This window comes from Balaenoptera ricei, chromosome 9 (assembly GCF_028023285.1).
Source record: "Balaenoptera ricei isolate mBalRic1 chromosome 9, mBalRic1.hap2, whole genome shotgun sequence".
Lineage (NCBI taxonomy): Eukaryota > Metazoa > Chordata > Mammalia > Artiodactyla > Balaenopteridae > Balaenoptera > Balaenoptera ricei.
Genome location: NC_082647.1, coordinates 28,612,000 through 28,629,676, shown reverse-complemented (window position 1 = coordinate 28,629,676; position 17,677 = coordinate 28,612,000). Strand labels below are relative to the sequence as shown.

General features: G+C 35.5%; 1 protein-coding gene across 12 annotated transcripts in view; it reads right to left on the bottom strand.

Moving 5' to 3' along the window:
* CADPS2 (calcium dependent secretion activator 2) overlaps positions 1–17,677 on the bottom strand; it is a 555,896-nt gene that overhangs the window by 314,853 nt on the left and 223,366 nt on the right. For all 12 annotated transcript variants that reach the window (XM_059933509.1, XM_059933503.1, XM_059933501.1 and 9 more), the window contains 2 exons: positions 11,871–12,107; positions 6,884–7,005 (listed from right to left, as the gene is read on the bottom strand). In XM_059933509.1, the coding sequence (XP_059789492.1) occupies positions 6,884–7,005; positions 11,871–12,107 (359 nt within the window). The remainder of the gene's footprint in view (positions 1–6,883; positions 7,006–11,870; positions 12,108–17,677) is intronic.

Below are 17,677 nucleotides of genomic sequence, written 5' to 3'. Positions count from 1 at the left end.
TGTAAGAGGAAGGAATCTCATATTTTTAAAGATGGAAATGATAAAAGATGAAACTTGTGTGCTGTTTGAGTGTTTTCCTTTTGATTCATTAAAAACAGGAATATTTTTTGATAGATCATTTAAAAATGTAGTGTATTCTCTCATCAGCAAGAGTAGCTGGCTAATGAATTACACTTCAAAACTAATTCTGGCATTAGCAAATTAAAATGAAAACTACTATGTTTTTAAAAAGCACGGTTACCTTTCTATTGGTTTATTTGCAATCTGTATTTAATCTCTCTTAAACACTTGTCCTAGTAGCTTGTCATTCTGATAAGCTTTCCATTTATAGCGGCAATATTCTTTCAATAGTTTGACAGATTATTACAATTATGGTTCAGAATTTAAAGTTTCCAGAAACGGGTACTGAAGCCTGTGTTTCCCGTCATTTTCATGAGGTAGAAGAATGTTCTATCCTAAAAACCATAAATATATTTCTCTAATGATGCAACTCATCAGTTTTTCTTACTGCTCCTTGCCTTTCTGTTTTATTACTTTGAAGGGGGGGGCGTGGGGACAGAGACCAATTAACCTTCAAAGGTCTTTAATAAGACAGCATTATGGGATGAACGAGATAGAGGGTATAGCAAAACACAGTGCTGCTTCCCAGGATCTTTTTGTGTGTGTGGCAAGAACATTTAACATGCGATCTACCCTCTTCAAGAATTTTTAAGAGTATGATGCAGCATTGTTAACTATAGGTGTGATGTTGCACAGCAGCTCTCTAGAATTTAGTCATCTTGCCTGACTGAAACTTTAAGCTCCTCAAATAGCAACTCCCCATTCCCTGCTCCCCCAAGTTCCTGATTTGTTTTTAACAACGAATTTCCTTCCTTCTACTTCCCCAGAAGCAAGGTCTATCTTGGCCCTCCATAGGGTATTATTATTATGCTTTTAGGCACTCAAAGGATGCACATCATCTGCAGGGAAAGTGCTTTAAGATCACTACGTATCAGGAGATTGGTGACCACTACATGACCATGACAAATCACTCCCTACCCCTTTCAGCTTCAGCTGTCGTCTCTCTGACTACCCCTCCACTTCCTTTCAGCTGGTATCGTTAAGGGTATGGGCTAAAACTGAAATAATGAAACGTCTGGAAATGGTAGAAAGCTATAAAAGTGGAGCAACAATGCTTCTGTACCTCATTCATAGAGAACAAAACTTTCCCTGGTTGACTGAGAGACTATGAAACGATGACTTACAAATTCATAAGTAATAGAATTTTCTCCACTGAAAATACCACTTGTCTACATTCCCTTCCCTATATTAAAAAATCAAAATTAAAAACAAAACTTTAATAGATGACCTCACTACCACTCTTCACAAATCAAACTTGTCTCTAAACACCACTTTTATTAGATCCCAGGTTCCATATTCTAAGTCATGTACCAACCTCACATGCTGTTTTCCACCTAATTGCCGGCAGGAAATCTGAATTACAAGAATGAAATAGGCAATGGCTAGAAATCTTGATTACATTTATTGGAAATATGGACTAAATAAGGCACTTTAATTAGTATCAGACAGAAGAATGAATTGATCTCCAATAAAGCACAAACTGTTGAAGCAATAAGATTTAGAAAACGTGTCCAAGGCATAATTCACTATGATGACGGAGGAGATGAATCTCTTTCCTGTTGTGCAAGATGAGTTCAAGATAAAAGTGACCACACTGCTGAAAAGCTGCAGTTGGTCAGCATTCAGGAGATACATTTTTAAGGAAATCTGCCCCTGGGATACAATGATAAACACAAATCTTTTAATTCTTTTTAAAAGTTAACTCAATCTTCATGAAGAAACAGGTAAGATATTTTAGCCAAATTTCCTTGTGAAAAGAGTAATCAAAAGTGTATTGGAGGCTTAACTGTAATATTTTCTCTCTAACTCATAAGTATTTTAATTCATTTAAATTATCCATGTATATGTTCCCTATTATAGCATCTCTTTATGAATACATTCTGAGTTTATTAGAAATAAAATGAGACATATTCTGTGAAAACTTTTGCTATTTTTGGAAAAAATTATTGTTAAAATAACTATTTATATAAAAATTAACTCATTTGATTGACCAAATATTTAAGTATCAATTAAGTAAAAGACTTTGTAGAGATTATGCTAAACGAAAAAAAAGCCGGATACAAAAGACTACATTTTGCATATCATTTATATGAAATGTTCAGAAAAAAAATTACAGAGCTAGAAGGCATACGAGTGTTTTCCTGGAACTAAGTAAGATTGCAAATGGGAATGAGGCAACTTTGTGAAATAATGTGTTTTGAAACTGAATTGTGATGATAGTGCACAAGTGTATAAATTTATTAAAAATCATCTAAATTTCAATAAAAGAATTTTATGCTATATAAACTATACCTCAGTAAAACTTTAAGAAAAGATTCTGTAAAAACATCATGGCATTGAGATTCTAAGGGCATTTGCACTCCCTCGAGAACTCACGGAGTACTAGAGTACGGTAGTGTTTGTGACCCCCCCCCCCAAATTAATATGTTGAGGCCCTAATCCCCAATGTGATGGTATTTGGAGGTGGGGCCTTTGGGAGGTAAGTGGGCTCAGATGAGGTCATGGGACTGGAGACCCATGAGAATATGGTGTCCTTATTATGGGATGAAGAGAAATGAGATCTGTCTCTTTACCATGTGAGGACACAGCAAGAAGGCAGCCATCTGTAGGGCAGGAAGAGGGCTCTCACCAAGAACCCAACCTAGCAGGGTTATTATGGTTCACTATGTAATTAGGATTAGTAACCAGAAAATACCCACAAAGAAAAATCCATCCCCAGATGGTTCCACTGGTAATTCTACCAAACACATAACAAGTAATTAATACCAATTCTTCATACCCTTCCAAAAAGTAGAATAATTTTATGAGGCCAATATAAAAATCAGACAGATGCCAACAAAAAAAGGATATTACAGACCAATCTCTTATGAATATAGATTCTAAAAATCCTCAACAAAATACTAGAGAAAGTAATCCAGTAACAAAAATAATTATATACATCACGGTCAAGTGGCAATTATGCCAGGAATGCAAGGTTGATTTAACACCCCTCCCCCAAAAAGCATATAATGTAATGTACCATATTGATAGAACAAAAGGCAAATACCATACGGTCATCTCAATTGATGCAGAGAAAACATTTGACAAAATCCAACACCCTTTCATGAAAAAAAACCCACTCAAACCAGGAATAGAGAGGAATTTCCTCAAACTGATAAGGGGCATCTATGAAAAAGGCACAGCTAACATCATGCTTAACAATGAAAGCCTATACTTTTCCTCTAAAATCAGGAATACAAGGATGTCTTTTCTTGCCACTTCTATTTCACATTGTACTGGAGGAGCTAGTCAGGGCAATTAGGCAAAAAATGAAATAAAAAGCATTCAGATTGGACAGTAAGAAATAAAACGATCACTATTTGCAAATGACATATTATATAGAAAGAAGTCTAAGAAATCCAGTAAAAAAAAGTACTATTAGAATAAACAAGTTCAGCAAGGGTGCAGCATGTGGAATTAATATACAAAAAATCAACTGTATTTCTATAAACTGGCAATGAACGATCCAAACGTGAATTTAAAAGAACAATTCCATTAATAATAGCATCAAAAAGAATACTAGAAATAAACTTAACCAAAGAAGTAAAAAACATACTTTGAGAACTACAAAACATTGTTGAAAGAAATTAAAGATTTAGATACATGGAAAGATATCCCACGTTCCTGGGTAGGAAGACTTAATATTGTTAAGTTGGCAATACTCTCCAAACTGACCCCAGATTCAATACAATTCCTATCAGAATCCAAGCTGGTGATATTTACAAAATTTTTGCAGAAATTGACACCGTTATAAGGCAAATTGATCCTAAAATTCATACGGAAAACCAGAATAGCCAAAATAATCTTGAAAAAGAACATATTTGGAAGACTCACACACCTGATCTTAAAACGCAATACAAAGCAATGGTAGTTAAGATAATGAGGTACTAGCATAAGGATAGACATATAGATATATCAATGAAATGAAATTGACAGTCCATAAATAAACCCATGTATCTATCGTCAAATGATTTTCAAAAGAGTACCAGGAACATTTAATGGACAAGGAGTAGTTTCTTCAATAAATGGTGTTGGGACAACCGGACTGTCATACACAAAGAAGGAAGTTGCACCCTACATCATACCATGTACAAAAATTAAAATGGGTCAATCACCTAAACGTAAGAGCTGAAATTATGACAGTGTTAGGAGAAAACACGGGGGTAAATCTTTGTGACCTTGGATTTGGCACTGGATTCTTAGATATGACACCAAAAGCACAGCAACAAACAAAAACTAGGTAAACTGGACTTAAAGTTGTAAGACTTTTGTGCTTCAAAAGACAGTATCAATAAAGTGAAAAGATAATACACAGAATGGAAGAAAACATTTGCAAATCATATATATGATAAGGGTCTAGTATCTAGAATATATAAATAGTTCTTTCAACTTAACAACCAAAAGGCAAACAACTCAAATAAAAAATAGGCAGAAAACTTGAATAGACATTTCTTTCTCTAAAGAAGATATATGAATGGCTTCTACAGCATATGAAAAGATGATCAACATCATTAGTCATTAGAGAAGAACAAATCAAAACCACAAGATATCACTTTACTCTTACTAGGATGGCTATATATTTATATATATTTTTAAAAGTCAAACAACAAGCATTGATGAGAATATGAAGAAATTTAACTCTCATACATTGCTGGTGGGAAAGTAAAATGGTGCATTGTGAAAAAGCATTTTGATGGATTATCAAAAAGCTGAACATAGAATGACCGTATCATTCAGCAATTTCACTCCTAGCTATATACCCAAAACAACTGAAAACAGGTACTCAGATGGGTATTTGTATACCAGCCTTAACTGCAGCATCATTCACAGTAGCCAAAAGGTAGAAACAACCCAAGTCTCATTAGCCTAGATGAATAAACAAAACGTGGTATATACATACAATGGAATATCATTCAGTCATAAAAAGGAATGAAGTCCTGACACATGCCACAAGATGGATGAACCTTGAAAATATGCTAAGTGAAAGAAGCCAGTCACAAAAGAGCACATACTATTGATATATATGATTCCTTTTATATGAAATGTCCCAAACAGGCAAATCCATAGAGACAGAAAGTCAATTAGTAGTTGCTTAGGGCTGAGGTGATTTGAGGCTGATACGTAAAAGGTAAAGAGTTTCTCTCTGAGGTGACAGGTATGTTCTAAAATCGATGATGGTTGCATAACACCGTGAATATACTAAAACAGCTAATGTTTAAAACCGACACCAAACCCCTCCCTTGACTCCATGTGCCTTGCTAGAAACGGTCCCAGTTTCTCTGTCTCCTCTCAAGCCTCCTCTTGAGAGGTTTTAACCTCTGAAAGAGCTGTTTATCCTCATTATTTTCACTTCACCGTGAATTAGTAAATTCTGACTGAGTACCTACTAGGTGCTAAGATATAAGATCAACAGGACAAGAGCTCTATTCAGAAGGACAGAGGAAGGGAAACAGTACAAGATACACAGATGAGGAACCCATTCATCTAAAAGTTATAAAGTGATGAGCCAGAAAATATCTGCTTAGCATTGGGTTGTCTAAAGGAAGGGGTTGTTCTCAGCAAGCGATGTTTAAGTTTCTCAATACTAAGGATCCAGCTATAAAAAGGTAAGAGGCAGAGCAACTGCAGGCAGAGGGAAAAGCAAGTGCAATGATGAGAGAAGGCTGATAGAACTTCATGAGGTCCAGGGAGGCGGAATAGTAACTGACCAGGGGAACAGAGAGACAAGGTGAGGTCCCAGAGGTAATGAGAGGCTGGTCAGGGGCAGACCTGTAGGGCTTTGTAAGGCAGGGTGAGAAGTTTCAGTTTGCTTCTTCTCAATCCCATAATACTCTGTGCACATCTGTCCCGTTACACTTAATTCTCTGTATACCTCCTTAGACTTTGTCTGCCCTAAAGAAAATCAAAGTTTCTCGTTCATCTCTATCTAGCCAGTGCTCAGCCAGAATCTCAGAGATGGAGGTTTCCTGAATGAAGAATCCACATATTGACACCGTTATAAGGCAAAAATCCTAAGGCCTGTAAGAAATTCTAAATAAAGTTTAAATGGAAGAAAAAATGTTATCGAAAGGCAGTGTGCAAATGAAGGCCAGGCAATTTTCATTTAAATTCCCCTGGCCCACCTGGTTATTTCTACCAGAGACTGTGATGTTTCCCAAGTTTGAATCCGTTAAAAAGAACATCTTCCAGACTTAATTAAACTCAATCTCAGAATATGAAACATAAAACTGCCAGCAAAGAACAGTTTTAGCACCTCCAGTTACTGCACAGTAGTCATTGACTGGTTCTCTAACTCAAGCCTACTCACTAAAGTATCCCAAGACATTGTCTAATATATCTACCTCAGCACCACCGCAGAGCTATAATACACAGAAACGGAAAAGCTACAGATTACATTTCTAGTAACTGAAATAGGATCAAGCACTGCCTTTTAAATAACACATGATAACAACACATGCATTCCTTACAAATGACTTACAAACATTTAATTGCCCAATAATTAGCTTCACATTTGCATGTTGGATTTTCTGTTTGTGCTACACAGGGATTCTGCATAGCTCTAATTATAGCCTCATTACCCAGAAAGGCACACACTGATTCTAACGCAGTTGAGACAAAGCTAGCCAAATAACAGTTTCAGAGTGTAAAACCATACGATTCTTCAAAGAGATAAAGCACATGTCTTCAAGAGGGAAGAAAAACACATTTTTTTCTACTGGCTTACTGTGGCCTTGAGGCTTCGGCCTGATCTGTCTGCAGTTTTTCTCCTCCTTCCACTTCCATTGTACAGTAAACAATTCGATTGGGAGCGACTGACTTCAAACCTTGCACTTCCATTATGACAATCTAAAGATAAGAAAAACGTTTCACTGATTCGTCAAGCTGACAACACTTAGCAATAGAGACAGCGGTATGAACTACATACAATTAGGAAGACCAATTGATAAAATTATCTGGCAATATCATGGTATTTTATCTTCTTTATAATCCACCTTTATTTATGGAAGGTAAATAACATTTTGAGAAAGTCTGGTATCTGAAGACGCATCTCCTGCCAGCTGTGAAAGATTAAAGTCTCTAAATATGAGCCATAATGAAGTAAGTCAGATATAAACTCAGAGCCTTAAAAAAAATTATGGCAGGTCTGCATGAGGCAAAGCAGAATTATTAATGAAAATTCAGTGAATGTGTTAAAAGGATACAGGTTGAATTCCACATAAAGCGACTGGTAGACACTGTCACCATCACACCAATTCACTGACATCAATACATGACATCAGAAAATTTCTATATTCACTTACTTTATGTGACTACTAGCATTTAGAAAAGAATTTTCTTCAGAGCCACTGTTTACCTTATGAAAATATGGAAAATATAACTTGGCAATGAATATCTTACTATTAACTTGACAAGGAAAACAATTTTCCCCATCCATTAAAGGTATATACCAATTTGATGCAGTCTACTGGAAAAGGGTAGAAAGACTGATATTACCTTATATATTTGTAACTCCTGGGGGAAAGGGAAACACAGTTTTCAAGTGTGCTTTTTATGTCTGTATAAAAGACTGCCAATCTTAAAATATTGTAACCTAACATTCTTACTGGATGTACACATAAAATATGACTACTACTGAATATCATTTATAATAGTTTTTTTAAATCAAAACTTGCATCATGAAGGTTCCTAAATTCTCAAAATTAATAAAATATATTCAATGACCTTTTTATACATGCACATGTATCGATCTCCTGTTGTATATGTATAAACAAGATTAATAGCATCATTCATGCCATGTAGCTACCAAAATATCCACTAAAAAGATATGTGTCATTTATTGATCTTTTAATACATTATGAAAATCATTACACTCTTCATAGAGTTCTGATATGAAAGTTAAGGCAAAAAGTCTCAAAGGAACAAACCATCTTAAAAGAACTTTTCTTCCTTTCAGTTCTGGTACAACAGCTTTTTTTGTAAATACAAATGCCTACTATTTTTGTTGCATTTTTTCATAAAAACATATGGGAAACTGATCACCAAAAAATACGGGTCAAACTCAGAACCATTTTCCTCCCTCAATCAAGGCTTTTGTCATTTTGTCACACTGAAATGCATACCAACATATGAATAAAAATGAAGACAACTGACAACAGACTATGAGAATTAATAGATAATAGTAACAGTTTTCACAGTTGCTCTAATACTCAAGGAAGTTTAGGTGAAGTACTAAACATGAAACAGAATTGAGTACACAAGATAAACCTAGAAATCTTGATGGCACTGGTTCCTATATGGGAATATGACTGTTTGTCCTGCATCTCTTTCTGTAGAGTGTTTAATAGCCAAAGTGCAAGAGAGAAGAAAGGAAGCATCTGCTTAACACTATTTCTGTCACCTCTACTACAAGCTACTATAAACAGGACCTCCTAAAACATACGAGTTGTGAAACAGTTTTCTGTCCCTCAAAACAATGCTCCCATCTGTGCCAGGAATGTTCTATCCTGCAGAATTGCCACTTTCAAAAGATGTAACTTCTGTTATGAATCCATACATATAAGTAAATAAAACACAGTTCTACAGATCTGACTTCCAAAAAGAATCTGAAAAGCGCAACTAGTCTCAATCATTAATGATAAAGGTGGCTAAGAATTCCATGGACCATCAACTAGCCTAAGTTATCTTAGGTAACTGTTTCAACTAATTGCCAGCAAAACTTGATAATGAAACTACAGAAAATAAAACTGATCTGTGTTCTGTCTTTTCTTCCCAGATCTCTGGATAACTGATGTAATCAGGATAAAATAGACGAAGTTATTCTAGAAGCATAAAGAAGGGAGGCATGTACAAAATATGAAACTAGATAACACGCTTCTGAATAATGCATTGCCCGCCCACAGAGTTACATGGCACTCAGGCATGTGCGGGTTGTGGGAAAAGGCAGCTGAGCAGTATGGTGAATAGGGGGACCACACACATACCTCCAAACACAGAGGAGGTCACAGGGTCTGCCGGCCTAAAACACTCAGTGTGAACATCAACTACATTCATGCCACTGACACCATTCCCCTTACAACAGACTCATAACTTCATGGATGAATGTTTTCCTAACCTTACTTGAATATTAAATTTTAACATACCATTGTTTGGCTTAGTGTTTTGTGAGTTAGCTTGTCTCTTGCTTTATAATTCTCTCTGAAGGCTTCATAAATGAAGAGACATAAGAGTAATCTTGTGAGACTAACTGCTGCGTTTTGATACCATCAAAGTTCCTAATTCAATAAACAATTATCGAGTCTACTGTTTTAGGCTGTTGGCACTGTTTTAGGCTCCTGGGATACCTCAGTAAACAAAAGAGAAAAAAAAAAGACTTTAACTTCCTAAAGCTTACATTCTAGTAAAGAAAGCCAGATAATGAATAATAAATATAATAAATAACTGATTTATATATTAGGTGGTGTGGTGCAAGAAGGGAGGAGTGGGTAGAAATTTTAAAGAAATTATAAAATGTTAGCAGTGTTTCAAATGTGCACTTATTCATTTGACTCAGACTTCAGTTCCTAGAAAAACTCCTTCTCCACTGGACCAGCTCTAAGCCTGACGATGAAATGTGAAACCTTAAAATGGATTAACTGCTTGCCCTTCAGAGTTTTCTTAGGCTGAAATCTGGTGTCTGATGAGCGAGGCTGGGATAATGGGCGAGAGATAATTATTCAGTTTAGCTAGACTGAGGTCAGAGGCCTTGGGGCTGGAGGAGGTACCTGGTCCATTCCCTCAGGTGTCGCATAGACAAGCACTGTGTAGTCTGTCCTGAAAGAGACTTCATTTTGTTGTGAGACACAACTCCTCTTTAAAATACTGTAGGCAACACGGAACAGATCTGTACTATGCCATGATAGGAAAATATCTGCCTTATATAGACCTAGTAACAGAGGATGTCAAAACAATTGTAAAAATATGGAAGCTTCTCAGACCATGGCAAAATGAAGTTTTAACTCATTTCATTCCTCCTAACACCCTTTTATTGCTAACTGAACAACCCTGTTTAAACATACTGGCAATGAAGCACAGAATAACAATTCATAGTTTCACAGAAAAACTAACTCATGAGCATAATTTTGTTTTCAAAAGGGAAAGAGAATTCATAAAAGCTAATTACTTAACAATGGTGTAAGATTTTTAAACAATAGAGAAAAGAGAAAGTGTTTTGAACTGTTTTCAGTTCTTCATGCTTATAGAGATAATGGTAAGTTTAAACATTACACAAATCATTTGCTTCCCAAATTATTTTTTATTATTAATGAATTTAAATGCCAAACTCTTGCTAGAAAAAGTTAGACTGTAATTAAATAATTGATTTTGTTTTGTACAAAACCTTAAGAAAAAAAGAGTTGGCACTTTTCATTTTAGTTGGCAGGAAACCTGATGCAGGAATGATTGGGAAATTCTACACCTGAGATACTATGTAGTTTCAAATTAAACATCCTGAGGTTATGAGGTTAAAGAGATTGAGAAGAAACCCAGGAACAAAGCCACTTGGCAAAGTTATTAGCTAATCCCTGAACTGGGTATGGAGTCAGAAGAAAATCTCCTATTTCTACCCTGACACTGAATTGAATCTATTAACCTACAAAGAAAATGTTAGCCTGGAAGGGAAGAAAGAGAGGCAGTTGTCTTATCCTCAAGCTTGAATTTCTCTTAGAGTTGAATAAGTGGAGGAAAGAACAGAAGCAGACATTTGCTTTTTCTGCCATAAACGAAGCAAGCCAAGTTTAAGAGGTATCAACAAAAAAATCTAAAGCTGTACCTCCTAAGACTCCACATATTTTGCTTTGTCAACGAGCAAACTCAAACAGCAGTACTGGGACCTAGCAGAGAGAGTACATAACAATGCAAGAAAGGAGTTACAAGCTTTAGTTTTTGAGAGGCTAAAAATTTAAGCTGGATATTGCGAGCATATGTGTGGGTGTTGGGTATAAACCCATATACATATACATGGATCAGCCCATATACAGAGTTTAGCAGTGAGGAAATGCCATCATGAAAAATATCCACAGGGAGCAGTAGTAGGGGTCAGTGATCAATGTCTTTGGTTTCCAGTGATTTGTATAAAAGGGATGAAACTCTGAAGTCTTGGGGAACACAATTTTAAATGCACAACATTTATTCTCGTTTCTTTTTAATGATATTTACTGTACCTGTAATGAAACGGCAAGTCCTAGAAAGGAAGAAGTCTTTACTTCTCATCATCTATAGTACCCAATACTGTACATTACAGCTGGTTTATGCGATTTGATTCTACAAAGATGATCCCGTAGTTAAAGCAGATTAAAAACAAGAATAACCAAAAGCTTGAAAGGAGTTTCCAAATTACAGAGAATTCAGTTATGTGTTTAAATCCTATTTCCACTCAAGCGTGTTTCAGTGCTTACTCTACCAATAAATTTCCACCAGCCTAGGTGGCGCCAAGAACACTTGCCTCAAAACTTGTATTATTTTATTATTTAACCCTAACACCACTGTTATGTTTAAAGGACAATTTGCGTTAATTTGCATTCACACTCTGATTGTCTAGCAAATGAAGAATAATTTAACTTCTTCAAAATATATTACACTGCTTTAAATTTGAACTGTTACCACCAAAGTCAGCGGAAATGACCCTGTAGCCTCATTTACGCTGCCAGAAGCAAACACGGGATAAAGCCACTTACCTCTAAGGTGAATGACAGCACCACGTCGGACTTTGACAGCTGAATCTCATTCTCATCTCCTATGTCCAAAAAGGCAGAATTCTGTGAACGTTTTAATTTTTGTAATTTAAATTCTGGACCACCTTTCGAAACTGGAAGACTCTCCAAATTGGCCATTAGCAAATTCACTGAAGACCGCAACTCTTCTATATACATATTCTCCATCTCTTTTGCTATAAATCTGGGGAATTTTCTTTCCTTGAAAATAATTTTTAAAATAATAATGTTACACAAGTCATATTTCAATTTTATCGTAAAAGATTACATGATGTATATATACTTGACTGTCTTAGGAATTGTGATGCTCAGTATAATGCATTTACCTGATACTTCAGTCTCTACGCTTTAAAAGCCTCAGGCTTTGGCAATTTTGATTATATTTAACTGTACCTTATCTACCTTACGGAGGATCATTATCATAAAAAATGAATAACATGATATACATTTTCAGATTAACTTTATTTTTGAGATGGTATTTATTTAAGGGAAAAACCAACTCTAAAAAACATACATGTAAAAAGTTTTAGTGTATAGATGAATCTTAATTAGCCACTGATATCTTTGAAATACTTGGAATAACTGGTCTATAAGAAGAATGTTCAGTATATACTGCTCTGACTGTTAAGAAACAAACGTTTTAACAGTATCTCTCTTTCATACCACAGATGTGTTAGGCATTCAAATTGAAAAACCTTTACTATTACATAGCAGTATGGCCATACTTCTAAAATTAGTTAACTTTCATGTCATACAAATGTATCAAGATCCCTTATTGCCATAAATTCAGTTTTTTAGTAAAGGTTTAGAAAAACTTAAGTTTAAAGACTAAGGTAAATTTATGATAAAAGCTGTACATGAAAAAGTAATAATATCAATTTAGGAGATTCAATTTTCTTCCCAAATTACATGAGTGTTGCCATTCAGTCCTCAGATCTCTGCAATCAGACTTCTGTTTCTTTCACCCAGTTAAAAGGACATTCCAAGTACTGATACTTAGATAGATATTAACAGCTATTGCCAAACTACCCTTAGAGAAGGTTATACCCATTTACATTCCCACAAATAGCAAGTGAGGTTTCCTCACACTCTTGGCTCTTTCTTTAATCTCTGACAGCCTGGCACTTAGGTCTTCTCTCTGAAAGGTAGAGGGCATACAGCTTTATGATGGGAAATGCGATGTAATGTAATGACAGCTGTATAAAACTGGCTGGGGGATGACAGCCTAAAGCTGCCATCATTCAAATGAATGACTGCCTAAGTCTTGGACCACCTGTTTTTCTTTTCCCTCAATATAATCTTGACATATTCTTTTAAAATAATTTACATATAATCAATATTAAAATTGCATATTTATATCACAGAGTGATTAAATATCTACATCCATAATTAACTTTCCCAAGGAAGGTTCTTAAGTATCCTTTTAATATTCCCCTATAGCTTGAAGCAACATTCCCACACAGTAAGTTTGCATCCTCAGAAAAAAACACATAAGTACTCATTTATATAATAACTTGGTTTCCTTTGGGGATGGAGGGAATAATGTTTTGGATAGTTTTTCAATACATGCAAAAAAGGAAAAAGATAAAATAAAGCATAAAAACATTTTTACATTTGTGGACTAATTTTAAAAGCTGTCATAAAAAGCATCCAAAACTCAGATATAAGGCAAAAAGGTGAGGGAATAGGTCCTTCCAACATCATATGTGAGCAAAGGCCATCCAAGGATCATGTGGGGGAAATGTACCTAGTTCAATTTACTGTTTACATTGATTAAAGATCCTGTTTACAAGTGAAGTCACACGTTACTTTGTAGAATTTTGTCTGGTAAAGATATAAATAATGTGTGTCTGGTGACTAAGATAATCCAATGGTTATAGTTTAAATCCCTGTTGGAAATTAACCACTGTTTTTTTTTTTTTAACCACTTTTATATCTAATACTTGAATCTTATTTTAACTTTGCCTAAAAACACCTACTTTTCAAATGCCCCTTAGACTAGTTTTAACATCTAACTAGTTTGCTCATTAATTATACACTGAGTACAATCATTATTGTTTGTTCATTTTATATTCGTGTAACAGTCACAGTTTTGCCTTTTAGAAATATTTTAGCAAAGCAAAAGGCAAATATATCCCATGTTTGAAAGTCTGCATGTACCAGTTATTTTCTCCAAATTTTTAAGGTGTTTTTTAATGGAAAACTTAGCATTAGCACATGAAAAAAAAATCTATTCTTACTTAGCTTTCATTAAAAACACTTCAGTCATTATCATTTTTCAAGGAGGAGACTGGCAGGAATCACCCAAATTGACTGTTTCATCAGCATTTTCAAACTTTTCAGGAAATAGACTACACTAGATTTTCTTTTTCTCTCTGGGGAAAAAAACCCCAACAGCTCTCTTTTAAAGCTCTGAGGTTTGTCGATAGTATTTCATAAATTTTATTTAGCCTGCTTATGTTGCCTCTTTCTTGGAAACAAAACCAACTGTACAACGAATGTACATATTAAATTTGATCTTTTAAATTAGAAGAGCATCAGAAATAGGGTTATTCTGTAGTTTACCTGTGAGATGTTCCTATAAACCACAGTTTCAACGTTCTAATTTAGTCCTCTGTACAGCCTAGCCCATTAGCAGCCCTAACACACTATATACATTGAAAAAAATTTGCTCCATAAAATTTCCATTATTCAAATTTAGTCACTGTAAGAGTTCTTAACTTTCCAGTAGATGAAGCATGGACCAGAGTGGTAGGATGAATATGGTGACAACTGTCAGATCGTGGAAATACTTTGAAGATAGATAGAAATGGATTTCCTGATAAATGTGGCATGAGGAAAAAAGGAGTCAAAGGTGACTCCAAGTTTCTGAGCCTGATGTCCTAGAAAGACAGTATTGCCAAGAACTGGCCTACCCTGACCACTTGACTGGAAATTGTCAACACTCTCCTTCCCTCCCACATTCCTGATTCCACCTTCTCTGCTTTATTTTCTAAGTAGCAAATGATCACCTTCCATAATTCAGTTACATAGCAAGTTTATTCCTTATTGTAAGTCTCTCCCAAATAAAATGTAAGCTCCCTGAGGGCATGGCAGGAATATTTTTGTCTGGTTTTATCCTAAGAGAACTACATTTGGCTGGATGTATCCCAAGTGCCTAAAATAGGGCCTGGTAATCTTAATAGGTGCTCAAGAAATATTTATTCATTGAATTTATGAATAGAAAAATGCAGGCTCCAAAAAGTTAAATAAGTTGCCTATATCGAGGAAACAGCAATCATGGATCTGGCCCACAGGTCTTTCTGGCCCAGTCCACTCACATTTTTTTCTACTACTACTTCCTAACTATGCCTTGGCTAAAATATTAAAGTCAATGTTTACATCCCTTGAAACAGACTTCGGCCCTGTGGTTTCAGTGTTATTACACTGTGTTGTGAAGCATGACAGGTGTTACTAATAGTTGACTGCCAACTGTAAACTATGAATAAACCACACTTCTGGATTTATGAGATTGTAGAGGTATCAGGGCCTAAGAGAGCAAACCTAAGCTCTGGAGTCCAAAGACCAGCGTTTGAGGTCTTTTGATTTGTTAAGTAATCTTCCCTAAATCCCAGTCTCCTTGTCTATAAAATAAATTCATTATATCATCTGCCCTTGTGGGTTCATAGGATTTTTGTAGAGATCTAAGACAACAAGGTCAGTAAGTTACAATTAGCCTTATATTTTATGAAGGTGGCTTAAATTTGGTGAAACTGAAGTAGAAGGCAATTAAACATGCTCTATCTGCTATGTCAATATATTTACCGAAAGGCATTATATTTTGGGGTGGTTTTTTTGCTGCTGGTGTTGTTCCAATCCCAACAACTTCAATTCCTTCCTTCTCCATGTTTTTTCTTTTTTTCTTTTTTCACACACACACACACTGTATTTTATTTTTACAAGAGATAAATAAACTGACACCAAGCATTGTAAATGGATGACCACAACAAAAGCAACAATGATTGCAATTACCAAACATGAAACACACTCATACTATGTCATAATATTGACATTCAGTCCAGTAATCCTCCACTGTAATAGCTCCTTTACTTTGCAGTGAAAATTGATTTGTATATTTTTTGCCTCTGAGAGTCCTTGTGGGATTTTGTTTTCTTTTTTAAATTCAAACAGAAAGTCACAAAAATTATAATCATCCTCATCAGTCACTCAGTCCCATGTAATTAAATTTTTTTTCATCTTGATCTTTTGTTAGCACTTTTATGAGTTCATCAGTTTTCCATTAGAGTTGTGAAAATGCTTATTCATTCAGTTCAGCAGTATAGTCAGTTACCAGAAACCTGTATCCACGCTTCTTCTACTTTATCAACACTTCTGATGAAATCATCAAGGTCCCGTCAAAGAGAAGCTGCTGTTTGTGCAGCACTGACCCTGCTCCTCTCACTCAGTCCAGAGGTTACACACACACCACACATTCTCCTCCACAGACATGAACTCGGGAACACACCCAAGGCTTTCCATCCTATTCTGCAACCCTCTAGAAATTCATCTCAACTATCACATATTCAGCCAGGCCCTTGAAGAAGTTCAACTTATGACAGTGTGTACAGCTCAGGTACAATCTAAATACAAGTAGGCAACTGAGAAATGCTGATCACAGGTCCAGAGTCCTGCCCACAGTGCCGGGCACATCTCTCTGGATTCTCTCTTAGCCTCAGGGCTTCAAGAAAAGCAGTGCCTTTCCAGACACAGACAGCTTCCAACTCAGGTTAGGATTCTGGGGAATGCATTTCTCTCTCTAAAGCTTCCAAAAGCCTCAAGCTAATACTCGATTCCTAGCCTGCGAATTCCACATCTGAATCTCTAGAATGATGTAGTACCTCTCCAGAGGGTGGTAACAAGGTGTGTTGTCTTTTCACCCTCTGCCCTTGGCTTGGTTCTCACAACTTACGGTCATCTCTGTTACCCAATTTCTCTCAATTTTCTATGTATTTCTATTTATCTCCATTTCTCAACAACTTTGCTACTTTTAAATTTAATACACATTTAGATAAACACAGTACTAGTCTTAAAACCAACATATTCATAAATACATTTTTCTTTGAAAAACACATAACTTCAACAGTCAAATGCAGTGTGGGATATATCTCCTTAAAGTGCTGGAAAAGTTCACTGTCTTGATTTGGGTGATGGTTAATACAGGGTGTATACATGTTCATCAAGCTGTAAACTTAAGATCTGTGCACTTTGCTATATACATGTTATGCCTAAAGTTTTTAAAATGAAGAAAAATCCCCAATAGAGAGGATTCTTCAGAGACAGGGACAGAGACAGAGACAGACACAGAGGGAGGGAGGGAGAAAAGGAGAGGGAGAGTCTATCAAATACTCAAATTTTTCATTTAGCAAAAGGAAAAAAATCTTATTCTCAGATCAACAGCATTATAACCTCAAGTCTATTTTAAGAGACTAAAATTTTATTTTTACCACTGAAGTAAATTAATGCATCAATTTACTAGAGAATGATTTAGACAAAGAGTCCTCAGAATTAAAAAGAAACTCATGGCTTTTGTTCGAAATCTATTTCTGTTCACACAATGATTGTATAAATAAAAGTAAATAAAATATTGTATTCAATATGCCCTACGAGACTCTGTACTAGAAACTGCAAACTATATTTTTCATCCATTCAAATATTAGTTGACACCACTGTGTGCCAAGCACTGTGTTAGATACTTCGGAATATACTGTATGATTTTGCAGGCACGATGGTTT